General features: G+C 42.1%; 1 protein-coding gene across 2 annotated transcripts; it reads left to right on the top strand.

Moving 5' to 3' along the window:
- Positions 1 to 701: 701 nt before the first annotated feature.
- NELFA (negative elongation factor complex member A) lies at positions 702 to 27259 on the top strand (the record flags this gene model as incomplete). Of its 2 annotated transcripts, XR_014617416.1 has the most annotated exons (12): positions 702 to 953; positions 8919 to 9090; positions 10235 to 10396; positions 11286 to 11375; positions 13173 to 13303; positions 13471 to 13540; positions 14371 to 14459; positions 17891 to 18002; positions 20167 to 20423; positions 21441 to 21540; positions 22994 to 23235; positions 26870 to 27259. XR_014617416.1 is itself a non-coding variant. In XM_084266821.1 (11 exons), the coding sequence occupies 11 exons, from the start codon at positions 702 to 704 to the stop codon at positions 23176 to 23178; spliced, it is 1620 nt and encodes a 539-aa protein (XP_084122947.1). In that variant the 3' UTR covers positions 23179 to 23325. The 2 variants fall into 2 exon arrangements, 1 of the variants encoding a protein (XP_084122947.1); XM_084266821.1 differs by lacking the exon at positions 26870 to 27259 and having other exon boundaries at positions 22994 to 23325.
- Positions 27260 to 27815: the final 556 nt, after the last annotated feature.

The raw sequence follows: 27815 nt of genomic DNA on the forward strand, positions 1-27815 counted from the left end.
GCCAAACGGGTGCCGCCAGGCGCAGCCCAGCAAGCGCCGCGCACTAGCCGGGTTCCCCCCACACCCCCCTCAGGGCCACGGGGGCTGCGAGGGAAGGAGACGTGCTGCCTCGCCAAGCGCTGTGTCGGGAGGCGCGGAGGCCGGCCCAGGTCCGGGGAGGAAGGGCGGGCTGTCAGCGAGGCCCTCAGCCCTTCTCCCGCCTTCAGCGGCAGGCCCTTGGCGCGCCGAGCCAGTGAGGCGGCTCCCACACAGGAAGGGGAAGGCGGGAGCTGCCGGCTGGGGGAGACTAGCGTCCTCGGAGGGGAGGGGCAGGCTCCGGCCTGCTTCCGAGCTGTGCCGCCCGGGCCCGCGGCGGCTCAGCACCCTGCCCCTGGTTCTGGGCCCTTGTCTGGCTGGGTGAGCCCCGGAGAAGTTTGGGCGAACAACGAGCCGGAGTAGACAGAGAAACTTCTCTGAGGTGAGCCGGCGCCATCTTGCAATACGGAAGGAAAGCCGTGGTGGGCGCCATTTTGCATGTGAGCGAGAAACGAGAGGCGCGTCACTGATTTTCGCCGTGTGGACGCCGACATTTTAGTTTACGGCAGAACCTCCGCCTTCCCTAGCGCAACCTCATAGGGCGCCGCCATTTTGGCTTACGAACAAGACGGCGACCCGCAGGGGTCCTCACCCCCCTCCCTTCCTCCCTTAGGTGTCTTCATAAAATGCCCGTGGAGAATCCCCTCTTTTTTCGCCCCGCACCCAAGATGGCGTCGATGCGGGAGAGCGATACTGGCCTGTGGCTGCACAACAAACTGGGCTCCACAGACGAGCTGTGGGCGCCGCCGAGCATTGCCTCGCTGCTCACGGCTTCGGTGATCGACAACATCCGCCTCTGTTTTCACGGCCTCTCCTCGGCCGTCAAGCTCAAGCTACTCTTGGGGATGCTGCACCTGCCCCGCCGGGCGGTGGATGAGGTGAGAGCTGGGTGGGAGCTCACGCGGGAAGCTTCGCTGAAGCGGGGTTCGTGTGTGGGTGTGTGTGTGTGAGGGGAGAGCGCGGTCAGAGGCGGCAGCGGGGCGGGAGGGGGAGGCAGCGCCGTCGCCACCTCCCCCGCCCGCCCGTTTCACATGGAGTCGGCGGGGAGCGGAGCCCCCGGGGCGCGGCGGTGGGAGCGGGCAGCTGCCCGCGGCAGCCCTCAGCGGGGAGGCTGAGCAGCGGCTGCTCCGCAAGGGCAGGCGGCGGGGTGTACCTAGCGAGGCTGCTCCCCACGGACATCTCTCTGGCACGGAGAAAAGGGAGAACGAAGGTCCCGGCTGGCAGAGCGGACCCTTGAGGCCCAGCTCGGAGGACTAGGGTAAAGGAAAGTGCTCGGATTCCCAGTGTTAAGGGAGTGCGTGGGGCGGAAGCTTTGCTGCCGCTCCTCCTGCTCTTCGTGGAATCTCTGGTTCGCACCGGGCTGTTGGAAGCTGTAACCTCTCTTATGCCTCCATATGGGCATAGTTGTAGGGCTGTGTCCTGATAACAGATTGTGTGCCGTCGGGGTAGAGGGCTTTTCTGAGGCAGTACGTGTTCTAGGATTAGGATAGAGCCATGATTATTTAGGCCTAGCCTTGTGTTTGGCTTCCTTTCCCGTCTGTCCTTAATACCAGCAGCTGGGTAGGTGCCCCAAGTTCAACATCTTAGCTTTAGGAAGGACAGCAGCAAGTGCTGAAACTTTGGGAATGGAAGATCTGGGGTCTGCACTGAACAGTGTTTTTTCCCCACCTTCTTGCAGTCAGGTCTTGCGTGGTGAAAATTGCCACGTGATTTGGTCTTTTTGCTGCTTTTTACCTTTCTGGGAACAGCTGATGCTTTCCTTTACTGCCATACCTCGGCTTGTAAGTTGCCTGTCTTGAGTCTGAGCAGTTATCATGGATCCAGAAAAAGCTTATTCGTTTGGCCCTGGACTGTACCTCATCCGCCAGTGGCTTACTCTTACCTGGTAGGCAGCTACTGATGTTTAGGGCAATAGCTGGGGAAGGATTGGGAAACGTTTTGGTTTCTTCAGCCAGTTTTGAGGAATTCCTCTCCCACTTCCACTATGGTGTTGGTTCCTGGTAGCAACCATGGAGGCTGGTGTGCAGTTAATCCTCACCCTGTTGTATGGAGTATCCTTAGCTGTGCTTGCACCAGTCTCGTTCTTGGTTAGGACACAGCAGCTGTTCAGGTTTAATAAACATACATGCTCTCTTCCCACACTCTGCCAGGTATATAACTTGGATTATTGTATATGCAGCTTTTGTGTACTGCTAAACTGAGCATGCACAAGCATCGCACTTAAGCAGTAGTTCAGTGTGTATAGGTGTCTGTTCTGCTGCATGCATCTGTATGATTGTTCACTGTTATGTATGATTGGTGTCACTTTAAAAAAAAAAAAACAACCCATGTTTAATCTTTAAAACATGAATATCAGGTTTACTGCCTGTGCAGTGCTCAAACTGTCTTCCTTGTGTATGACAAACACAGCTGTTTTAGACAAATAACCACAGCCAGGAAGGGGGATGGGAAGCTATGCATAAACTTCCATGAGCTCTGAATGTGCAAAACTCTTCTGAATTAGAGTGAAAATCTTGGCTTGGAAGAAATTAGTATTGCAATGTTTAGGAAAAGCTAAAAAATGAGGGATGCTTTTAAATTGCAGAATGCTTAAAAAAAGTCTTGGGGACCTTCAGAAGTGATAGTCTTGCCAGCTCTTTGAGGGAGCAGAATTCAATTAAATTATTTGTTGAAGGGCTGGAAGAGTTTCCCCTGGGCAGGTGAAGTGCTCTGGAAGTGACTGAGGAAGAGGGTAGCCAGCAGCTTGACTGGAGCTGTGCTGTTGTCAGCCACCCAGGTAAAGTGTGTCTGCAGAAGAGCAAGTCAGTCGCTGTGCCTTTTGCTGTGTTTTTTAAGCGATCAGTTGTGTTCCAAACATGAAGACCCCTGTTACTGCTGTAACAACATACTGTGGGGTTTCTCACTTGTTTGATTAAGTTTTGGAATTCAGTTACAAACTTAGTCTTTCTTTGTAAACAGACCGTGCTTGATCAAGGTCTAGAGATCTGGCATATTTTCAGTGCTTTGCACAGTGCCTGTAACACTTAATTATTTTGGGGATGTTGTTTTTTTATTATTAACTGAGAGGAAGGGCTTAGAAAACTGATAAAAAAGCCCTTATGAGGCAGAAACATTTAACGCTGCCTGTAGACCTGCTATTATCATTATAGACTTCATTCTATAAATGGTAAAAATAGCTGCTGTAACCAAACTGCTGATAGAAAGGCATGCTGTCTTATTAGAGACTCATCACTTGTGGTGAGTTTGCTAAAATAGGTTGTATTTGTGAAGATTTTGTCAGGATTTTGGATATTTTAACTGGCATTGGGTACCTTACACACCATACCCAGTGCATACAAACATACTTGTTTGTGTGTGCAGTAGGTAGGTGGGTGCTCAGTGTGTTGTGGAGTGCTGAACGTGGTGTCTTTTTGCTAGTGGAAATGCACCAGTGTAGGACACCTGTAGCTGCCTGGAAGTAAAACTTGTCATTTGGAAGTCACTCCAGTACTGGAAAATAATTAGACTTAGCTATGAAAGTACTTTGTTGGTCCCTTTGGAAAGGTTGTGTGCCATGTGCCTGTCTGTATCGATCATGTGAGAGAGGCACTGAGCTGTTGTTTGGAAACTTAAAATACTGGAAAACACCCTGCATCAGCTTTAAAGCTTTGTGAGTCTCAGTAGTGGGTGTTGGGTATGTTACTGATTCGTTATGTAAAACATTAAATGATGTGCTGGGATTTTTCCCTCTCTAGGTAACAGATTGGACTTGGCTACTATTTTCTCTGGAATCTTTTTTCTCCCATTTTCTCTAGAATATCACTTCCACTGAGCATAGAATAGCACAATAACCGTTTGGGAGCAGACATCAGAGTAAAAAGTTACGAGAGGGTCAAGAAAAGTGTAGTGGTGTTTTGTTTAGGAGGAGTTTAACTGGCTCCTGGTCCTATTTCTAAATCTCTGTGAAAGCTTCAGTCTAGACAAGTGAATCTTCAATGAGCTCTCTTAAAAGCTCAGTTGTATGCTTAAGTGCTTTTCTTTTTTGATGTAATCCTTCAATTTTCATGTTTTGATTCAACACTCAAAATATTTTATAAGTGACTTAATCGTCATAATACCCCTATGGGACAGGTAATAAACCTAAATTTTGATCATGCTGTGAACCTCACTATTGCTTGTTTGTTCCTGCTGACTAATAAGAATAATTGGCTCCTGTTTTAAGTTAAACATGTTTTGTAGGCAGTTATCAAAAATTCTCTCTTCCACTGTAAATCTTTGGGCAGAGTTTGGTAACTGCTGTATCTCCCTGGCCCCCAGCTTTTCACTTGCTAAAGTTTTTCCCATGTAATTGTGCTTATTTGAGATGATGCCTGAAGCTCAGTGTAGTGCTAACTAGACTTTTAGTTGTGAATTTCGCAGAAATTACTTCTGTTTATTTGGTATATTATATTCTCATTAACCTGATTCACTCAGCAAGTGCAGATGTTCTTCTTGGGCCAGCATTTCATGTATTCGTTCAGGGTTAGAGTGGGATGTTGCAACCAAGCCTGTATAGGGGACTGTGCTTCTGTGCTCTCTGAATTACCTTTGAGAGGAAGATGCTGCCTGTCCTGGCAGTGGCCTGCCCTGTTATTACAGTGGCTGCAAGAGAACAAGGGTAAACACTCTTCTTGCTTCCTTATGTGAGTGAGGACTCTCCTATTCACCCAGCTGGGAATTGCACAGTACTAGTGCAATGGTGTAAGTGGGTGCGTGACACTTGCTATTCTCTCTGTGTTCAGAACAGGCAGGCTGCTGTGCAGCTTTCTAGGATGTATTTAGTGTTAGTTTTTCATGGGATTGTAGTACAGAACCATCAGATGGTTTGGGTTGGAAGGGGCCTTCAAGATCATCCAGTCCCAACCCTCTGCCATGGGCAGGGACACCCTCTGCCAGCCCAGGTTGCCCAAAGCTGTGAACACTGCCAGGGGCCCAGAGGCAGCCACAGCTGCTCTGGGCAGCCTGTGCCAGGGCTTCCCCACCCTCACAGGGAAGGATTTCTTCCCAATATCTAATTCAAATTTGTTCATTTAAATTGTTCAGCTTAAGTCCATCACCCTTTGTCCTATCACTACATGTACGTGTAAACCAGTCCCTTCTCTTCTTTTCTGCAGCCCCTTTAGGTACTGGAAGGCTGCAATAAGCTGTCCCCAGAGCCTCTCTTCTCCAGGCTGAACAAGCCCAACTCTCTCATTCTGTCTTCATAGGAGAGGTGCTCCAGCCCTCTCATCTTTGTGGCCTCCTTTGGACTCACTCCAACAGTTCCATGTCCTTCAAATGCAGTATATTTTAATCTAATATTGCTCCTGGCCACTTCTACACACTTCATTATTAAAATGCATAACATATACATTAGTGGTACTTGATACATTCTAGTTTGGTATTACGTAAAATTAATAATGTACATTTGATCCAGTGCTTTTAGCTTAATGAAAATGTTCTATAATAATACAGATATTTATTAAATATCACCTCCCCTACAGCCCCTGAAAGATTAAAACTTGCTTTGGTTTATTAGCCAATTGTTGTACTTGTTTAAAGGTGTAGTTGCATATATTTAAGCATAATATAAAGCCAACAAATGGAAATACTTTGCAAGAAGTCATCTTGGAGCTATCAATTTGCACATTTCTAGTAACATTTCTTTTTTTCACCCATTCCTGTGGTGCTGTGTGTCTGTTCTTCCTGCACAGCCATTATTAAGCTCCTTCTGTCTCAGCTCCCAGTCTTTTTCCATCCTGTCTGATCCGTTCTTGTCAAATGATTATAGTTGTGCCCTATGCTTTTTTCATTGTGCCAACAGGCTGAGAAAAATACTTAATATCCTTAAGTTTTAGAGGAGAGGAATGCTAGGACATGTTGCATCAGATCTTGACATTCATGCTTAACAAGGCAGTGGTTGGAGCTGATGGGACTCTTACTGACCCAGTGTCACAACCTTAAACAATTAAGGGCTTGGGAGTATGGTTGTGCTTTGTAAAGTAACAGAAGAGCTGTATGTAGGGTTCTCTGTTATTCTGAGTTGCATTTCATGCATTCTCAAACCACAAATGAAGCTTTTTTAGCTGCTGGTTCCAACACCAAACTGGGAACATATATTTAAGTTGCCATTTGAAGACAAACCTGAAGCAAGACTCAAATCCAGGCTTCTTAAATGCAAACCCATATTCAGGCACGGGCTCTGGTTAGCTCACAGCAGGTATTAGTGTGCTTCGCTGTCACACGCAGGGAAGTGACTGTTCTTTTCACTGCTCTTTCTGCCATGAGGCCTTGTGATAATGTTGTTTGCCTAGCACTAGGCAAACAAGCTGTTTCTGGGCTCCTTGCTTGAAGGAACCAAAGTCATGTGAAGTGGTGGGTTGTGGCATAAGTAGGTTGCCTGAACTTTAGCTGCCCTGAGAGTAGTGTGGATGTAACGTGCCCCGAGAGCAGCTCCACAGGACCGTGTGTAGTACAGGCGTGTAGCTAATTAGGAGTCTTGTGGACCAGATAGGAGGGGTAAATTGGGGTGATGTGGGAGATTTCTTTCTTCCAAATATTGGCTGCGTTTGCTTTGTTGGAGAAAATTGCACGCTATACACTTAACCAGCACTGGTGTATCCAGATAAAAAGCTTGTGAAAAGTCTGTAAATAAATGATAGATTCATCAGCTTTCATGGTATGTTTTAAGTTTTCAGGTGTTTCGCATAACTCAGTGCTGTAATTCCTATAGGACAGCCAAATAAAGGATTTCTGCTTCAATAGTATTGACGTTTGTCCTCATCTACTGTAGAAGTGACTTGTGATGAGCAGTTCAGAGTTACTTACAAGCCTGTTTGGAGTCTAGGTAGATTTTTTTTTTGTGTGTGTGTTTACTGAGAAAGAAGTGAGCTGTGGAGGTCAGCAAAGACTAGAGCCTTAGAAATTTCTTGCCTCCATTGCAAAAGTGTTGGTTGAATTTGACAAAGTGTTAAACTGTGAGTGCATGGTTGTGGATATGTTTAATCTGAAGCACATCAGTAGCACTGCTGAAGAAAGCAACTGACTGTTTCAGTCTCCTTTCTGCTCTGCTCTCTTTGTGGTTCTGGGGTTTTTGTGACTGGACTCAGCCACACCAAGGGGCTGATCGAGCTTAAGGCTATATAGGGAGATGCTAGTTTTTGGTCAGATTAACTGCTGTGTTTTTGTTTTGCAAGCACATGAATATGGACACAAAAACATGCAAGGGGTAAAGGACAAATGGCCTCTCTAGTGCACTCATAAACCTTTCTAAAGTGAGAGGGCAATAGCATTGAGTGGGTGACAAGAATTGAGAAATGTCAATGTTTGTCTGCCTCTGCTGAGCTTTAAAACCATTGGGGGAAATGGAGAGCAGAAGTTTAACTTTTATTTTAGCTGCATGAATACAGTAAGCTTTACTAAACTTTTTCATATGAGACAAGGCTGGTCTAAAGACAGGGAAAGAAATACAGCTGTGGTGGCTTGACTCTGTCTGGAGGACAGGTGTGCACCAAAGTGGCTCTATTGCTCCCCTTTTCAGCTGGACAGGGGAGAAAACATGTGTCGAGAGGCTGCGGAGTTGAGAGAAGCACAGGGAGAGCTCAGGCAGCAATTAGCATCACGGGCAAAACAGGCTCAGCACAGAATAAAGGAAAGAAAACTCTCTAATTTATTACACTGCACGCAGTGAAACCGGAGTTGGATAATGAGAAGTACGTTGGGGAAGATGCATCTCTTGCTTGTCTCCCTGTGGTCAGCAACATGTAGGCAGTAACTAAGCCACAGTGGGTTGTGAAAAGTCAAAATTCAAGTATTTCTGTGTACTTGGCTTGTGAATTCTTCAGTGCTAGTACTAAAAAGTATTTAGGCATACTCTGCCTGTGTGTAACTTCACTGTTACACTGTGTGACTCTGTAGCCACAAAACATATCACAACCATCTTAGTTCTATGTAAACATTAAAGCATTAGTTTCATAAAGGTTTATTTACTAAGGAAAAAAATTACCAGTCTTAAATGTGAATGAAATAAAGCACATCATTTGAGATTTGCTGTGTAAACCCCTGACTCTAGTCACCTTAATTTTAAATTTATACCATCAGACAAGTTTATCAGTAATTTGTTTTTAAAAAACAAATTAAAAATGACATATTTTTAATTGATCTTCTACATTATTTCCCCTTTTTCCAGATAGGTGCTTAATGAAAAATAACTTTTTTTCTGACTGTAGAAACTTTGGGCAGATGGAATATGTGGTTGGTTGTGGCTCATCAGAGGGCTGGGCGCACTACAGTAATACGAGGTTTTGTCAAACAGTGCACTTTTAGCATGAAACGTTATTTTGGCCTAAGTAAAATTGTGACGACTTAGTTTAGGTGTGTGTGATGCAGATATAGTCTGTTTGCTATATTATTCCCTACCCCAGAAAGGGGCACATCTTGGTTTAGACGCCAGTTCCAAACAACTTCTTGTATTCTAGTTGTATAGTCTTGCAGCTGAATATAAGGTTGTGACTGCACTGGGAGTTTAAGCGAGGAATGTAAGGAACTGGCCTGTTGCTTCTGGTAAAAAAAGTTCTGTCCTAAACAAAGCTTCCAGCTGCCGAAATTTCCCACAGAACTTGAGTGAAATTGACTGAAAGCAATACGGGGGAATAAAATTATCTTGGTTCATTCTTTACTTAGCTGTAGAGTTAATGTATAACTGTTGAAGCAGTCTCCTGTTTCCCCAGTAGTAAAACATTGTGCATGTTTATGCTTGTGTCTTTTTAAAATAATTAAAAAAATCCAACTGTTGTCTGTTTAAAACTGTTTCCAATTGGCTGATTTTCTTTTTCTTTTTTTGTTAGATGAAAGGGGCACTGACTGAAATTATCCAGCTCGCTACCTTGGATTCAGACCCCTGGGTCTTAATGGTAGCTGATATTTTAAAATCCTTTCCAGATACTGGCTCCCTTAACCTTGATCTTGAAGAACAGAATCCCAATGTTCAAGATATTTTAGGAGAACTTAGAGAGAAAGGTAAGCTGGTTTTGCTGGTGAAATGCAACGCCTCTTTTCAGAAACAACCTGTCATCTCACAGGCAGACTTGCTATCTTAACAGCACTGGTATCAGGACAAGCAGGATGCCTTGTCTCTTAACTGCCACAGTTCATGACCTGGCATGTTATTGTACTGGGACCTGTGATATTTCCAGAATGGTAACTTCATAAACTTTCTTTTCATACATCATCAGGACTTACATGTCAGACATTAACCCGATGTGTGAAGGGCACACACAAGCTAACATGGATTCATTAGAACCATAGACAGGCAATATGTGCACTGATAGGTGATAACTGACTGACTGCAGCCTAGTAAGCTGAGGTTTTTCATATATTGCTCTGCCTTATATGTTGTGGTACCAAGACAGTAAGGCTGTTTCTGCAGTGCTTGTGTGGACAGCCTTGTCCTCTGTGTGTGCAAGTGCCACAGTTGTATCGAACAGGCGGGGTGCTTCTCTGCTGAAAGTCCACCTGCAGCAGACACATGATAAGTACTGTGGGGGAGAGACTTATGCTGCTGATGTCTGACTAGCTGTGGATTGCCTAGCAGCTGAAACTACTGACTGAGCCACTTGCACAGTTGTTGCTTTAAGCAATATAGTAAACCGTGACGTGAAGTTACTCCTACTTCAGTTGGTTTGTGTTAGCATGTCCCCTGGAAAAAGCTCACAGAGGTTGATAGACAGGCATGGTCTTGGAGTTAGGACTGCAGCAGGCCAATAATGAAATTACTTGGAGGTGGAAACTTTTTGTTTTCTTACTATAAGCAGATGATAATTTTCCACACTTTTAGTTAGGACTTCTGTTTGTATGATTGTCAAGGAACCTGAGAATTCAGTCATTTAAATCTCTTTTTACACAGACTGTAATAGCTCATTTAAAATTCCTGTAATTTGACAAGGTATAACTAACATGGAAACTCTTATGAAGCTGCTGTAAAAAACAAGCATCCTAGGAACTAGTCATACACTGTGTGATAATTAAAAGTAAATTGCTCTTGGTGTTTAAACAAGTAATCTAAAACTTAAAAACACCTGCAGAGTGTAGTTGTAAAATGTTTTGTAATTAGCCACCAAAGCGTTGCTAACACCCGTATGTACTGTGTTAACTCTTTATGCAGTAAGTGAATGTGAAACTTCAGCTATGTTGCCGTTGGAATGCCAATACTTAAACAAAAATGCCTTGACAACACTAGCTGGGCCACTTACTCCCCCAGTGAAACACTTTCAGCTGAAAAGGAAACCCAAAAGTGCTACACTCAGAGCTGAACTCTTGCAGAAGTGTAAGTAGTACTATAGCTGGCTGGTAAGATTGAGTTAAAGTTAAATGGTGAAAGGAAACCTTCTATTCAGTCTTATTCTCTAGTATGGGAATATGCATTAAAATTTCCTGTAATACAAACTTTGCTGGCTGGTTTGGGTTTTTTTTGATAAACTGATACATGTGGAAGAGCAGGTGCACGTCATTCTGGCCATGATCATGTTAAAATGCTAATCTTGATTTAAATGCTGTTCAGATTTCAAGACATACAAAAAGCTGTAGCTTTTTAAAGCACAGATATGTTATCTCAAGGGTATATTAAAGTCAGTTGTGAAGACGTGAGAGGGACAGCTTTGGTTAAAGCTCCTGAAATGAGAACCTAATTTTACTTTGCTGCATGTTTTGCTACTGTGAGCAGGAGCTACTAATTAATGTTTTCTTGTGCTTGCTCTGGCTGTATAGGGTGTGAAAGCCAAGAGGGGTTTCACTAACAAAAGGCAACGTGTACATAGATGTATTGGTAGCTGCTTCAACTCAGTGATCTTAAAATAGTTTACTACGCTTGCTGTTCTGTTGCAGCAGCTCACTTTCTTGTGGCTCAAGTAGTTGGTCTAGTTAAATAAAAGGTTTCTAATTTCTTGATTTTATGGAGAACTGTCTTTATCTATGGTCTGAATTGGCTACTCAATTTATTTTAGTTTAGACCATCTTGTAAATTGCATAGTCATACTGATTTTGCATTTTCTCCAAATACTGTGTTTACCTGGAATAAATGACCTGGTTTTTACTTAAAATACTCTTTCTTTTTGCTGTTCCCATCTTTCTGTATATTAGTTTCTAAATACAAAACAACATATTGTATTTTTTTTCAGCACAGATTCTGGAATAACTGAAGCCCTTTTTCTCTTTAGCCACAGAAACTGCACAACAGCTCAAGAAGACTGCAGGAGTGCCTTTCCATGCCAAAGGCAGGGGACTGGTCAAGAAGATAGATACAACAAGTATGGCTCACTCTCATCACTTCCTGGAAAGAAAATCTGATAAAATAATCTTGATGAAGAATAAAATTAGTCTGCTTTTTTTACAAACACTTTATTGTTTTTGAAGCAAAGGATTCTTCCCTTTCTGCCTCCCTCTCTCCTGATCTTTAAATGTTTGACATCTCTTGTCAGAAAGAACAAGAGAGTGGAGGTTTTCTGAAATGGCAAGTATGTGTGCCACGCTTCTAGAATGTACACAGCTAGATCATGCCTATAGACTTTGCTAAGAATTTAATTTACATAACTCCAGGAATAACTCCTGGCTAAGCCATATTGCTCCAAAAGGGAGCAGAGAGGATCCCAGTAACCTGCTGTGCTCTTTGAAATGCTGTGAAGCAGACTGAAACCGTCTTGTATTTGTATCATTCTGCAAGGGGAAAGAGGAGGGGACAGTGTACCCTCTCCAGCCAAGGCTGTGCAGTGGGTTCTATTGAATGGACGTGGTGAGCATTCTTCAACTTTGTATTAACAGATTTCAACTGCTCACTGAAATTCCTGGACTGCTTAATATTTTTTTAAATAAGGTTATGACTAGGAGAAAGAGGAGGGTTCAAATAGCTTTAAATAGCTGCACAGCTATAACTCTTCTGACCAGTATGATGCTGAGGTATAAAACTTGAGTGATTTTGTAGTATGGTGGCTAGAAGCTGTGAAGTACTTTGTGTTGGTGCTCAAAACTACCTCTTAAATAATATCAAAGTTTAGCCATGCATTTGTGCAGAAAATGCAACAAGTCTAGTTGTAATTTGAATTAAAAATTGTCCCAATATAGAAATTGACCATTAGTTCTTGGCATTCCTTTCAGTTGTTGAACTAAAAGCTAATTGTTAGAAGACTTAAAGCCAGGGGGTCTCTAGAAATAAGAGTTATGGGACTGGGGTTAACTCTGCTGAAACTTACATTGGTCAGGGAGGATTGTCCTGTGGTGAAAATGTTACCAGTACAACATACAGAAGGATATGAGTATCTAGCCTCAAATTGAAACTGAACCTTTATCTTCAAATTGTAGGATATGATGAGATTATCAGGAGGCTCAGAGACCTTATAAATATGTATATCTGTTCCTGATATTTTTAGCAGGTGATGCAAGAATGCTGTCGTCAGCACTTAATGCAAGTGTGAGGTAGAAGGGTAACAGTGTAAAGTTCAGGAAAAACAGCTACTTAAAAGTGAAGGAGTTTCTACTGAGTATTGAGACAGCAGGTTTTCTGCTTGCAGTATAGACCCAGGTTGGACCACCACCTAATGCAAACAGCAGCTCTAGAATTTCAAACCCCTGTGTGAAGCAGTACTTTGCCTTTCCAGTAGGTTATGAGCCCCCTTACCCCTGCAGAGAAGCTTGGCTAAGAATCTTTGATGGAGCACAGTTTTACTAAGGAACTAGATTTTAAAGTTCAAAGAGCAACTTTGGTAATAACTGGATTCAGAACATTGATGGCTAATACATTTTATGAGTTCAAAGTTTGTTATAAGTAAGGAAAGCATCCATGTATGTTGGAAAAGTACATTTTGATAGCAGTGTGCCTTTTTGGTTATTTGATGTAGAATGTGGTTGCAAGCATTAGCCTAGAGACTGGCTCTTCCTCCTTATTTGAAGGATAAAACCTGGTCTGACCTTTGAAGATCATGTAGTATATTGTAGGCAGTTCTGCACTAGAAACATATGAAGTTGAAGAGCAGGGGTATACATTCAGGGGAGAAGCTGAAGAACTATTTAAGCATGTATTAAAACTGTTGCCTCTTTTAATCTCCCCTAAGCACCACTCAAAGGAATACCAAAACAAGCTCCATTCAGGAGTACTTCAGCACCTAGTGTGTTTAGTCCCTCTGGAAACAGAACTCCTATTCCCCCTTCAAGAACACCTTTGCGCAAAGAAAGAGGAGTAAAGGTAGGTGCACTCTGTGTTAATCTATTGCTTTCCTGGTCAGTTCTCCCTCCTATTCTAAAGTGAATTTCTGATACAGGTTTAAATCCAGTATCAATATATTAAAGAAAAAAAATAAGAACAATATTTAGAGATGAGCTACTTAAGTTGTCTATGGCCTTTCTTTTTAGCTTCTAGATATCTCTGAGCTGGATATGGTAGGTGCTGGCCGTGAAGCAAAGCGAAGAAGAAAGACATTAGGTTGGTATAGCATACTGCTTACAAAGGTTATTAATGTATCTGCACGTGGGACTTAAATTTGTATTGCTCTTCTTCATTTGCTAAAACTCCTCTTCAGTTAAGGTTTAAGAAAGAAAGAGGGAGGGGCAGAGAACACAAAAGTGCTTTGAGGAAAGATTTTAGTTTTTTTTAATGCTTCTAATTGTGTTGCCATGTGCCTAGGTAATAACTTAGTTGCATGACAGGATTGAACTAGGCAGTGGTGCTTTAGGCAGACCGTAGGTGTGTAATGGAATTGTTCAGAGATGTTTTGCTGTACTCTATTTCTGCTGGCTGCATAGCCAAATTATCCAAAAGCAATGCTGAAAAAACTTCCAGCACTTTCCAAAAGTCTGGCTGAAAAATCTTAAGTGAATACTCTCTGATATACTGCTCTGAAGTGGCACTGCCATGCTCTGCTTAACCGTATCAAGAAGATAATGCTGGGCAGCATGTTTGCCTCAAAGCAACCTTCTATTTGTCACCAAAAAGATGAGTTCCATCTTTAACAAGATTGTAACTGCAGTTAAATTTTCCTTGGATTTTGATGCTTTCTAATATCACAGCATTAGCCGGTTCTGCCTGATGACTCAGTTACTATATCCTGATGTATCTACATTGTGGTTCAGCTCATAATAGAGTTGATAACATTGCATGCAAAGATTATGGTATCTACTGACCTTTCAGAATATACTTCAAGTATGTTCTATCAGACTTTGAGAAATGCATTTTTATATCTTTGTTTAAACAAGTACATTTAATTCAGTATTGCAGAAAGTGTCCTTGAACTGACTTATGTTTGTATGTAATAGATACAGAAGTTGTGGAAAAGCAAGCCAAAGAAGAAACAGTAGTAGAAAATGCTACTCCAGATTATGCTGCTGGCCTTGTGTCTACACAGGTAAAACAAAAGAAAAACCTAACAAACAAAGATGAAACTATGATGAATGTTTTTGTAAAAACAAACATTGTAATCATATCTTACTAACTTCTAGAAATGTGAAAATTCCATTGTTTTCACCAAACTAGATTTAAAAAAAATCAAAGCAGGATAAAGGTAGAGCTTTCTTTTGTGTGTGTTTTTGTTCTGTTGCTGTTAAGTTTATGATGAGAATCACAGAATTATAGGGGTTAGAAGGGACCTCCAGAGATTGAGTCCAACCCCCCTGCCAAAGCAGGTTCGTAGGGCAGCTCGCACAGGTCGGCATCCAGACAGGTCTGGAATCTCTTCAGAGAAGGAGACTCCACACCCCCTGGGCAGCCTGTCCCAGGGCTCCCTCACTGTGACAAGTTCTTTTGCATATTGGTGCAGAACTTCCTGTGCTTCAACTTGCAGCCATTGCCCCTTGTCCTTTCTCCACAGAGCACTGAAAAGAGGCTGGCTATTTCCCTCTGTCTCCTACACTTCAGATATTTATAAACGTTGACCAGATCCCCTCTCAGTCTCTTCTCAAGGCTGAACAGCCCCAGTTCTTTCAGCCTTTCCTCATAGGGAAGATGCTCCAGGCCCTTAATCATCTTTGTGGCCCTCTGCTGGACTCTTTCCAGGAAAAATTGAGGATTGACATTTCTGTAACTGGCGGCTGTAGTCATCTCAGATGAAAAGGATAGCAGATCCTAGTGAGGTGGAATCATTTTAAGGAGTTTCTGCAGGTTTTGCTCTGTGTCTGTGCATCCTTTGTGCCCCTAGTGAAATAGTGTCCACAGAAATCTACCTGAGGAGCACTTCTCATTGGCCTGGGCCAGGAGGGATGGCTGAACATAGGCAGCCAAGTTAAAAAACAAAAAGACTCATCTGTCTTCTGACTTAAGAACCTAAGCACTAATACCCTTCTGTGTTTCTTTTCTCCATTTTAGCTTACCTTGGAGAATTGCTGCTTAATCTTAAAGGCAGCTTTTTCTGAGGTCTCCAAACCTGTTTGTGTATAGGCTTAGCCAGTCCCATTACTACTGGAAGGTGAAGAGAAATAACAGTGCAATTGATCTCCATACCAATTACCAATGGCTTATACATTTGTGCTTAAAATCCATGAAGTTCAGAAGTGTTTACTTATCTTAAGTCTCCTTTATTTCTTTTTAATCCAAAAGTTAGTTAGGATCTACTGAAAAAGTTAACCTGTTGCTAGAGGTAGTTCAGTAGGGAGATGAGGAGAGGTGTTGTGTGTAGGGGGGTGTTTTCCAAACCTTTCAGGTATGGTGCACTGGAATAACTGATACAGCTTTGTTGTTTCAGTCAGGACATACTTTTATGATAATGTTAGGTCCTTCCCTCTACTTCTGAATTAAAACTGTCAGTTTATTCCAGCAAGCCTTGGCCAGTAGTTAGGTTGGACAACTGAGTTCATTAGATACTAATAAATAACTTGAGGCTGCTGCACCCAGTGTTTGAAAGCCTCTTAGGATGATAGAAACCAATCTAGAATCTTAAGGGTCGTCTTTTGTTACGAAGTTAAAGTGGCTGTGTTTACCTCTGCCTCTTTAAGTCTGTGTGTTGACATACAGTGCTTCCCTTTGGAGTGTGCTGTGGAAAAGATGTGTGGTTTGGTGGGTGAGATAGGTATTTTTTTTACCTCTAGAGCCTCTAGCAATCTATGCCACGTGTCAAAACCAGCATAGGCAGATGTTGGTAGCACTGAGTCAGTGTTGAATGTCATTGCCTGTCTTTCTACAAAACACTAGGAGTAGCTTTTTTTTTTTTTTTGCAAGCTCCACCTTTTACAGAATATCCATCTTTTGTCTAGTAAGGCTACCTTAAATAATTTGTCTGCTAGACTTCACTGCCCCAAAATTTGGCTAACCTCTTCTGTTTATAAGGTTGATTGGACTAAGGTAAATGCCTTCATAGAGACCACCATGCTGTTGTCTGTATGTTGTGTGTGCAATGGCATCTCTAGTTAAGTACAAAATGTGGCACTTTCTTTGGCTTGATCCTAGATGACACCTGTCATGTTAGTGTTGGCTGCCTGTTTCAGGGTGAACAGGTTTTTGCCTGTGCTGTCACTGCTGCCTTCTGCTTGCTTATAGAATCATATAGTTGTTACTAAGGCCAACCATTACCCTAATACTTCTAGGTCCACTACTAACCCGTGTCCCTAAGCACCACATCTACACGTCCCTCCACAGATGATGACTCAACCACTTCTCTGGGCAACCTGTTCTAGTGCTTGACAATCCTTTTGGTTAAGAAATTTCTCCTAATATTCAATCCAAACCTCCCATGGTGCAACTTGAAGCTATTTTCTGTTGTCCTGTTGCTTCTTACTTGGGAGAAGAGACCAACATCCAGCTTTATTGCCCTTTGGACATGCTCTTGCACCTCAGTGCCTGTCTTTGCAGTGAAGAGCACAAAACTGAACACAGTACTCAATGTGTGGCCTCACCAGTGCTGATCACTGCCCCAGTCCTGCTGCCCACACTGTTCCTGATACAGGCCAGGATGCTGTTGGCCACCTGGACACGCTGCTGGCTCACGTTCAGCTGGTTATTGGCCAGTTCCCCCAAGTCATTTTCCACTGGGCAGCTTTCCAGCCACTCTTCCCCAAGCCTGTAGCTTTCCCTAGGGTGGCTGTGATTTAAGCTCAGGACCCAGTACTGAGCCTTGTTGAACCTCGTACAGTTGGCCTTGGCCCATCAATCCAGCCTGTCCAGCTCCCTCTGTAGAGCCTTCCTACACTCCTGCAGATCCATGCTCCCTCCTAACTTGGTGTCTGCAGACTTACTGAGGGTGCACTTGATCCCCTTGTCCAGATCATTGTTAAAGATATTAAAGAGAACTGGCCCTAGTACTGAACCTTGGGGAATACCACTTATGTTCCAGAGGCCTTTGTGTTCTCCTGGGTGATACTGTAGTAGACCTTTTGCCTGTGGATGAACACAGGTTTTCAGCTGGCTAAGCTTAGAGTGTTTGCTGAGGGAGAAGATGACTTATTTCTGTAGTGTAATTCTTCAGAGTGCCATCTGCACAAACTTCATCGTCTGGTCTCCACACTAGGAACTTGGGAATGGGACAGAGAACAGCAGTCAGACTTTATTTGCAGACATATATTCTCAGTAATGGTATCTTTGACTGGCTTAGGTGGTGCCTTTGGAAGTGACTTTGATCTGAATTATTGGAAAGAAAGCTGCTTTTTCTCTCCCAGGGTAATTCTTATGTCTGGAAGTTGCATGGGAGTTAGAGTTGAAAGGGCAAACTTCCCCTAACAGAGTCATCCATAATTAATTTCCCCAAAGGAACATCACAGTAGAATTAATGTTGAAGTTGTATTTAAAATGCAGAAATAGTGCATGAACCTATGCAGTATGGCTGTACCACTTGTGGGTTTTGTTTTACAGAAACTTGGCTCGTTGAACAATGAGCCTGCGCTACCTTCGACAAGTTATTTACCCGCTACCCCCAGTGTGGTGCCCTCTTCCTCATACATCCCAAGCTCTGAAACACAGCCAGGTAAAAGATGCTTTTTGACTTTTGAGATCTAATACCACCAAGTCTGTACAGTTTTATTGTCTACCTCTTATTTACAAACCTCTGCTCTCTCAGTTAGTGAAACTTAATGTTAGCAGTCTGAAAATCCACTGCAAGAACCCAGCATTTGGGTTTTGGGTAACCAGACAAGTAAAGAAAAAGCTTGATGGTTTCTTTTAAGTCTTAGAATGACTGCTTAGTGGGGTCAGGCAAGCTAAGCAACTGTTTTTTTTTTTTTTCTTACTCTAACAATGAATCCAGTGCTTTGTTTAATCCTGAAAGAGATGGCAGCAATACACATAAGTGTGAAGCATATATTTCATACGGCATCTGTATGTGTGCATTTAGAAAATAGTTGCTTTCAAGAGTCAGCTGTGTTCCTAGGGTACATGTTAGCTTTCACACAGGCTGGGATTAACCTGTCTGTTTTCCTTTTACGTTTTTATAACGGTCTGATGGATAATAGCTGCATTTCTGCATAATTTCAGGAGTGTTACATTAAGCATTTTTCTAGAATTAAATACAGTAACAAAAGTGTAAGAATAAAGGGTTTGTACAAATACTTTAAGACACTTGGTTTTACTTTTCCTTCTCTGCTGCATGTAAAGTCTTAAAGTGATGAACCTGTTTGCACTAACAGAGGTGCACAACTGGCATTTGTAGCCAGACCTTGTAGTTACCAGCCAATGTTTCAGTTTAATGTATTATTTTTACTTTTGTTGTGATTTGGTATTGTAATGTTTGTCTGTGAGCTGTGGCATGTTGGTTACTATAGAAAAATGCATATGCAAAACCTAATCACTCGGCCCCGAAACAGTTCTGAATCATTCTGAAGGTCCATGCAAATCTTCATCTGGCAGAAAATTGGTATCTCCAGAAGGAATCCAGCCAAGAGCACAATGGTGTTGTCAGCAGCCAGTACTGTTTCCCAGAGTGTGGGCGTTGTATTCAACAGCAGGAAACGCTTAGTCTAAAATTCTAATGCAGTTTTTGCTTTTGGAGTATGGGGTATCTTGCTTTTTTTACAGACAGGAATATAGAATTATTTCCTCGATACAAGATGCACACTCCTGGCCTCGTGTAATCTGAGGTTGCATAATTAAGCCTTGACTTTATGCAAGTCAGTCATCCTGACAAGAGGATGCCACTAATAAAACTTCAGAGATTTGTAGAAAATTGAGCGGCTGATTGTTACAAATATTTGTGTTTGCTGTCCTGTTCCACATATTACTGGACAGTCACCATAATGTTAAAACTATGGTGCTCTGCCTGTGCCTAGATAGGCAGTGGTCAACCTGATTCTCTAAAATCTGATCTGAAAGGCATGGGCAAAGTTCTTGTCTGTATCTTGCTTTTACTCTACTGCGAACAGGTTAGCTTAAACCTCCTGAGATTTGCGAGAGGCATTCCCATGTCTCAGCTGCACAAGGATGTAACTGGCTGGAGTGTGTGCTGGGCAATGACTGTGCTGAACAGATGGTTACTTACGAAATCACAGTAACTTGGTCATATGTAACCTCCACCTCCAGCCACATTTGGAATAGTAGTGCCCTCAAGTGCAGGTGAATGGATCAACTTTGTGAAATAAGAGCTGGGACTTGTCAGTACTGCGGGGTTTTAACGCTCTCAGCAGTTACTGTTAAAGTAGCAAGTCATTTGTGGAGGCTGCATTTCATTCTGTCAGCTCTCTTAGTGTATCTTCAGTATTTGTTAATGGCTGAGACTTAGTTACCTTTGGAAGCTGCTGCTACATTAGGTAAAAACCCATGATGTTCTTTATGGTTTTGGCTTCTATGTAATCCTGATAGGGTCAGAGCACAGTTGTTACAGCAATATAAGCCAACAGTAAATAAAGCCATTTCAATTTTATAAATCTGATAGCATAAAATTTTATGTTTAATAGATAAAGGTAGTAAAGTCTGTGTTGGACAGCTAGTCACTCAGCTGTCTAATTATTGCCAAAGCTAATTGAGTGGAAAGAGCATTAGGTCTTGAATTTTTCATACAAATATTAGATGACACATTGGATCAAAGTGCTAGGATGGAATAATGAGAATTTTTTGTTTTCTTTAAAGGCCGTTGGTGATGCTCATCCCTGTTCTGTGAATGAAGTGGTTTTTAATTATTCTGATTGGCTTTTTTGCAGCTGGCTCTGCACGGGAGACATTACAGACTAACAGGCAGACTGAAGAGCCTGCAGCTCCAAATGCTACCACAACTCTTCCTGCACAATTCAAACAAAGAACACCCATGTACAATAGTAACTCTAATCCACCTGCAGCTACGCCTACCTCTCCCCTAACACCTACTACACCCCCTGCCATTTCTCCTGCGGCACAAGCACCGCAAGCGGCCCCCCAAACTCAGCAACAGCCGCCACCGAAAAAAAGCCTCTCTCTCACAGTAAGTAAAACCAGGTTCTTTTTAACTGCTGCTTTTGATTTAGATTGAAAATGCAAATTCTTACTATAGGTCTCATTTAGTGCGTTGGCAGTTCCTTTCCCTTAGATCGTGTAGTTGTTAAGGCTGCTTTATTATAGCCACTGTGGCTTTGTTAATGTTGCTGCCTTAATGTTAATAACATTTTTATTTGTGCAGCATTAACGTTAGATGTCTTTATTTACTGCTGTTCATTATGTAAAATAAAGTCAGGTTACTCAAAGAATTTGTGAACAGAGGTGTATTTCTTGTAGAGGTGTTGCTAGGACAGTTGCACATCATGTAAGGTGCTATAAAGCATCCTGTCATTGCAGTGGTAGAAGAGGAGTATCAATAGATTATTCTAAAGGGAAAGCCTTATTTCATGTTTCCCTGCACACACACACACACAATTGCACATCTTTTAAAACCTGAGTGTGGGGAGGAAACGAAAATCTACAATGATTACTTATGTCCTGAAGCTTCTTGTTACTGGTGTGCTGGTATATATTATGTGCATGCTTGAAATTAAGCAGATAACTAATACAAGATGCCGCTGACTTGGAAACTTTGCTAAGCACATCTGTAGGGCTGGCTTGCAATGTCTGAATTTTAAGAAGCTGGGTGAATTTTTGGTACCTTTACTTTGTTTATTAAAGGAAAAAAAAATCCCTCTGAAATTACTGCAAGCCTGGGTTTGTTGGACTGTAGGAGAGGCATTGGGGTTTTTATCCTTTTTTTTCATATCATAAACCAAAAATAATATGAAAAATGTAATTGCTGTGTCTAACTGTTTAAAGATACTTTTTTCCAGTTTCAGAAATACAGTTGTTACTGCTGTTTATGAGCATTAAAGAGGGAAAGCTTTGAGATTACACCTTTTTTGTTCACTTTTTGTAGGTCTGCAGACTCCTACCTTACTCTTACGCTTGTCTGTGTATTAATAAAGGTGTCTGGCCACATTTTCTCCACTGGAATTCATATTTGTTGTATCTGTTGCAGAGGGAGCAAATGTATGCTGCACAGGAAATGTTCAAGACTGCAAACAAAGTTACAAGGCCAGAGAAGGCTCTTATTCTTGGATTCATGGCAGGATCTAGAGGCATGTATTGAAACTAATCTAGCTTGCTTTGAATACCCAAATCTGAAATGCAGCCTAGCATTTATAAATCTGTATATGTGAGTGCAAAACTCTTGCTTTAACTTTGCTCTGTAAGTACTGGACTCTGCTTTATTCTGGATTGTATGTAGTTTTACGGATTATAGTCCAGACTATCTAGAAATAGGTCTTCAGGGTCTGTCAGAGCAGCTGCTAAACACAATACATACCTCACTGAACATGTAATATCATGGCTTAGGGGTAAAGGCAGCCACTCGGAATAGAGAACAGACTGGTTAGGTCCTAGTAGTCTGTCTAGAAGATCAATGAGTGCAAGTTCTTTTGTGGCCAGTGGAGGTACAAGTTGGGTAGGTAGTACAGAGCCTCTTTGCTAATTCCTCAGCATTAGAAGTGTAGCAGCTGTTGTCTTGGAGGCTTTAGGTAACCACAGGTGCTGTGAGTCATAGGGAGATAAGCTGCCTCATAGCTAGATCCTGTCATATATTGGCCTGGATAGGCAGGGCTGTTTTATGTTTTACCTCAGATGTAAGATGAGAAAAGGCTTAAGAGTCCTTAAGTGAACTCTGTCATCTGTGCTAGCTCTGGTTTCTAATTTGGTATTTGAGGGTTCTTATCATTGGAGTCTAAATGTGGCTCACACATTTGGATTAATGCAATACATTATTCAAGATGACCAGAGTACAGTTACTGTGGTGATCCCTGGGCTGCAAGAAAGCTCTGTGTACCTTGTGTTAGTGATGGTGCTCTTAGATGCTACTTCAAGTTGCAGTGCAAGGGCATGCTTTGATATTTACATGGGTAGTTGGGTTTTTTGTAATGCTGGGTAAAATACTCTTTTGGAAGCGTGCACACATGTATCTTCATTAATGCTTATATAGAGAAGTACGTAACAACATGAATTCCTTCAGCAATAATGTCAGCACCTTCTGAAGGTAGGGTCAGTAACTGCCAGCTGTGATGAGTGTCAGTTCCAGTACCTTGAAATGTAACGTTCAGTACTTCTACTGGAAGGGAACAGAGTCTTGGATGAGTGACTTTAGTGAGCTGAAAGTTGTTGAGGCATTTAACTATAGAAATGTATCCCAAATAAAGTAACTCTGGTAGCTTGAGTTTATCAACCCCTATTGAAATATAAACTACTTATGATTTGGAGGCAGATGGAAATGACGTCGGCATGCTTTACCTTTGGGGTTCAGCTTTTGGGGTCTGGTTTTGTTATCCTTGAAATTCACTCTGTGATGCATGGAGGGAAGATGATGTTTGTGTGGCTATGTCTGTTAGTGACACTACTTCCTAAGTTTTGGTTTGGAGTTCTTTTGTTGGGTTTAGGTGGTGGGGAGGTTTCAGCATAAGGTTTAGAATCCCCATTAAGAGCACTTTACCTTTCTAATACAGGGCTGAGATGTTTAATCTGTTCCTGTTCTTGTTTTCACAGAAAATCCTTGCCAAGAGCAAGGTGACATCATCCAAATTAAGCTTAGTGAGCATACAGAAGACTTACCAAAGGCGGATGGCACTGGCAGCACCACTATGTTGGTTGATACGGTCTTTGAAATGAACTACGCTACTGGTGAATGGACCAGATTCAAGAAGTACAAACCTATAACTAATGTTTCCTAAGAGATGCAGCAACAGCAGACTGGACCAAATCAAGCTTAGAGTCAAGCAGCTCATAGAGTATGTCAACTGTACAAAATGGCATTCATGTGTACGTTTCATATTACCCTCCAGAGTAAAAGTTGTGGCTCTTCAACTTAACTGGGCTCAGTGAACACAGAAGATGGTGTCAAACTCACTCTTTTTTTTTTTTTTTTTTTTCTTTTTTTAAATCTTGGGAGAGGCAAAGGTGATCTTGGGGTTGGGGCTGGGGTGGGGGGAAGTTGTTGTGTTTCTGTTTCCCTGCAGTTCAAGATGCCAGAAAAGATTACAGATGGGAGCAGTTCACTTCTGAGTACTGAAAGACTATTGCACAGTCATTCATGGTTTACTGTTAAATGAGGGCACAGATCTTTAGTGTAAAAAAAATATTTTCTTTGGCTAAATGGGTTCTCTTATAAGAAAAAAGCACGGCAACCTGGTGCTTGATTATTCTGTAATTCAGCTGCAGTATAACTAAGTACTGCAGGTAGTAAATGTCCAGTGTCTAATGGTACCTGTTGTGTGTCTAGCTTGCTTATGCTTGGGTCATAGGATGAGATTGAGCAGCTTTGTTAACTCACTATATTGTCAATGTCCATGCCCAGCATGAGTTAATCAATATTTGGTGTTACTTGAGAGAAACTGAGTATCATAACTTTCTGAAGAAAAACAAAAGAGCCAAAGCAAAACCTAAAAAAATGCCCAGTAGTGGTGGCTTGTTGCTGCCTGGAAGCAGTAGCTCTTTGCTTAGGGTAGTGGCTAAGCTATGGCTCTTGTGTAGCAAGCCCTTCGAACAGCATAACTTACCTGGGACCGAGTGAAACCTTTACATCTCAAGACCAATTGCAGCTTAATTAAAAATGGCCCTAGAAATGGTTGAATGAAACATACCTGAATGTAGGTAATTGGGAAGATTTGTTGTCTTGAAGCAGTGTTAATTTATGTTTGAGTAGTCATAACATGTTTGATTGCCAATCCCTGATCAGAAGAGTTACGGGTGACTGTAGCTGGGGTTCTGACCAGTGTAGTTAGATCACTATAATCACTGATGTGGCCACAATTATACTGGCATATAAATGTGCCTTATACTTGTCCTCTTCTAGTAAAGGCACATTTTTATCATTATAACTGTGTTCACAGTTCACACCACTGGCATAATCTGGAGTTAATAGTTCCAATAAGGCTTGTATTTATAGAGAGAACTAATGTACATAGTTCAGGATTCATCCTTTGGGGACTTGGTTTCATCACTTGAAGAAGACATGGATTACACGTTTATCTTCTGCTAGTACTTGTATGTGGAGCTGTGCTTGGTTGGGAATAGTACTGAGAAGGAGGAAATACAAAGACTAGCGCGGTGGGTGATTGGCACTGAGGAAGTGCCTTGGGCTGACTAGAGATTCATGTTAAGTGGAACTCTTAAGACAAAATGAGGCTTTTTTCTATTTCTCTGGAAAAAAAAAAGCAGACCAAATCCCATAAATATACTTATATACTAACATATTAGATGATTGATTAGGGTCTTTTGTATTGGGGAATTTGTATTGCATTTTATTTTTAGTCTTTCAAACAAATCCTCTGACAGGGCAAGTATAAATAATAAGCAAAGTCTGTGTTCTGCAGTGTTTTAAGATGACCAAAAATACAGATTTCTTTAAATATACAGAATGTTCTAGCTCCTGTAGTGGGTGAGTTACTTGATGGCACCTACTACTATTCTGGAGTGTTGTGCATGTATTAGTGTGAAGGTTACTGGCATATAACTCTCACACTGGGGGCTCTCCTCCACGTAATGACCCCATTTCAGAAGCAATGTACATTGTGATTCTGATTGCAATCTTTTTTGTTCCTTCTTTAACCAGTTAGAAACCAGCCTGACAAGTGAGGATGAGTAGTGGGTTTTACTTTTTAGAATGAGATCAGTAGAAATGCGTTTTCATGGTTATAACTTACTTGATTATGCTATGTTACACAGTAAGGGCTAACAGTAGAATGTGAAATTATTCATCTTCTAAAAGAAAGGTTTGAAGAAAAGTGACATTCCTTTTCTTGTCTGCATTCAGATTTTTAAAGTTTTCTTGTGATGACCAGTTTTCTGTAAACATGTGTTATACTTCTGTCTCTTAACTGTTCCTGCTTGCTAGATAAGCTGCAAGTACCAAATACAATTTTTAAGAAAGAAATTTTAGAAAACTGCCTGACTTGAGGTGCACGTGCTGTCACTGTAGATTGAGGAGCAAGACTTTGCAATTCAGAAGTGATCAGGACCTGCTGTGTGACGCCCCTTTTGACTGACTTGAGATCAATGGGGGTCCCTTGGTAAACTTCTAGTCCAGAGAAGTCGTCATTTCAGACCTGTGCTGTCGGGATGGAGACAGCTGTCCCTCTCCTCTTAATGAAGCCCTTCTAGAATGCAGCTGCATCATCTAAGTGCGGTAGTGTATAGGAGGCTTAACCATGCTGCTACCTGTTTATATTTGCTGCGTAACAAAGTTGGTCTCCCAGACCTGTTTGCCTAAAGTCAGTCATATGCAATAAATTAAAGTTTTAAATAGAAGCATAGTATATTTTTAATTCCGTTAAGTCATTAGGATGACATAGTTTAACACTGCAAGAATAATTTATTTTCAAAAGTGACTATGACCCTCAGTACCAGAGCATTACTTCAATTTCATCTGTGAACCTAGAAAGTTGTTTTTAAATGCTTAAAGAAAGGGAAGTTTTTGTGTTGCTGTTAGTGATATGGTAAGAAGTAAAACTGCGCACAGCTCTGCGGTTCAGAGTGAAATCATTGAACGAGTGGCCTGAAAGCAGGGATAATGCCAGACAATTCAGAAAGGACAAGATTACCATTTAAATTCCAATAGAATGGATTTGTCTCATACAGAATAAAATTGGGCCCTGGAACTTAATATTTTTTGTCTTGAATATTCAGTCACTTGGATGTTAGCTGGATTTAATTCAGCAAGGCTCAAGGTGTGCTGTAAGATTAAAGAAAACATTCGTTGACTCTAGAATGACTTCCTGATGAGCCAACGAGAGGAGGAGTAGTAGTTCAGAGTTTTCTTAAAGTTTTGTTTGTGTCCTTTCCTGTTTCCCTTTATCCCAGTGTGAGGCTTTAGGAAATAGCAAGCCCAAACTTTGGAAGTGCAGTACTGTACCTCAGCAAGGCAGGGTGCCCCAGCTCCTCTTGCCCTTGCTTGTCAAGAAGCACCTGTCTCTGCAAGCCTAGATTCGGGTGGCTTCTCTGGCTCTTGGAGAGTGGAGTACTGGAGGAAGCAGCAGTGGAAGCGGCTCATTTTTTTTCCCTGTCCAGATGTTTTATTCTTAAGGGGAAAAACACATGCACACATACCAAGGCTTCTTCAGCAACTTGCCCTCCAGCAAAGTGCTGGGTTTCTTCAGGCTGCATAGTCTTTTCGTGAGGACCAGACGGTGTGAAATGAGTGTGAAGGTGTGCCCAAGGAGGATGCTCGCCATAGATTCCATCTTCCTTTTGGACCGAGCATTTTTTTCCTACTCCAGAGCTCTTCAGTTATCCCCATAAAAATGTCTAGGCTTAACTGTGGTTAACACTCTAGTATTGTGCCAGTATCTTGTGGGTTAACTTGACTCTCTTTTTTTTTTCCCCACTGGTTGCTTTGCCATTTAATCTTTTGGTTAAACACCGTAGGATGCTGGATGCGATGGGGAGGAGCCTTTGGTAGTTGCTTGACATCTCCATGTGAAATCGGTCACTTCTCTCGCTAAGTCGCATCAAAGCGCAGACCACCTGTCTACATGAAAGAAGCTTGAGACTTTGACATTACACAGTTTGAGTGAATCACATTTTCATAGTAAGATCTGACTGGAAAAGACGACTGAAATGTTAAGCCAGAGCCCTCTGGGAGTCTGGTGCCTTTAACAGAACTGTCATTTTGTAAAATGTTACATCTATAGCATAGCCCGTATGTTTTCTATTGTTTTTTTTTGTACAGTTGTAAATTCAAAATACTCTGTCTTTGGGTACGTATTTTCAGTGTAATACAGTATGTATAATAAAAATTTAGATTTTCTAAGGAGATTGACTGACACTCTTAATAATCAAGTCCCATATTGTGCGAACAGTTGAATTGGTGATGAGTACTGCTAGCCTGAGACCAAGCAGCCAAATTGCATGATAAAGTTTCCCTTTTAGGCTGATGTCACACGGCTTCTGTAGATGCATTTCAAAGCTGGCACAGTGCTGGGTAGGATATTTGCGAGTAGGAGGTGTTACCAAAATACCTGCTGCCACTTTCTGGGTGGATTTGCGGAAAGATGATTAACCTTGGGTGATGTGTCTCCACAGTGTGTGGGTGTGCATATACTGAGGCACTTGAGCCACAGCCGTAGACCTGATGGTGTGAGGAATGTCCTGTGCGTGGCCCACGTGGTACGTATGAAGGTGGGATGTACACCCTCCTCGTTATGCTGCCTCTAGCTGGATTACCGCACTCCTCCGAGTGCTGCGGAAGGCAGGTGTGTGTTGTTGGGGGGTTGATGTAGTGTTTTGGTGTCGGGGCTGTTTTAAGAAACTCTTTATGCACAGAGGTACGGGTTCAGTGGTCTGGTTTATCCTGTGCTAAACGTGAAGGCCG

This window comes from Gallinula chloropus (assembly GCF_964237585.1).
Source record: "Gallinula chloropus genome assembly, chromosome: 7".
NCBI classification, from domain to species: domain Eukaryota; kingdom Metazoa; phylum Chordata; class Aves; order Gruiformes; family Rallidae; genus Gallinula; species Gallinula chloropus.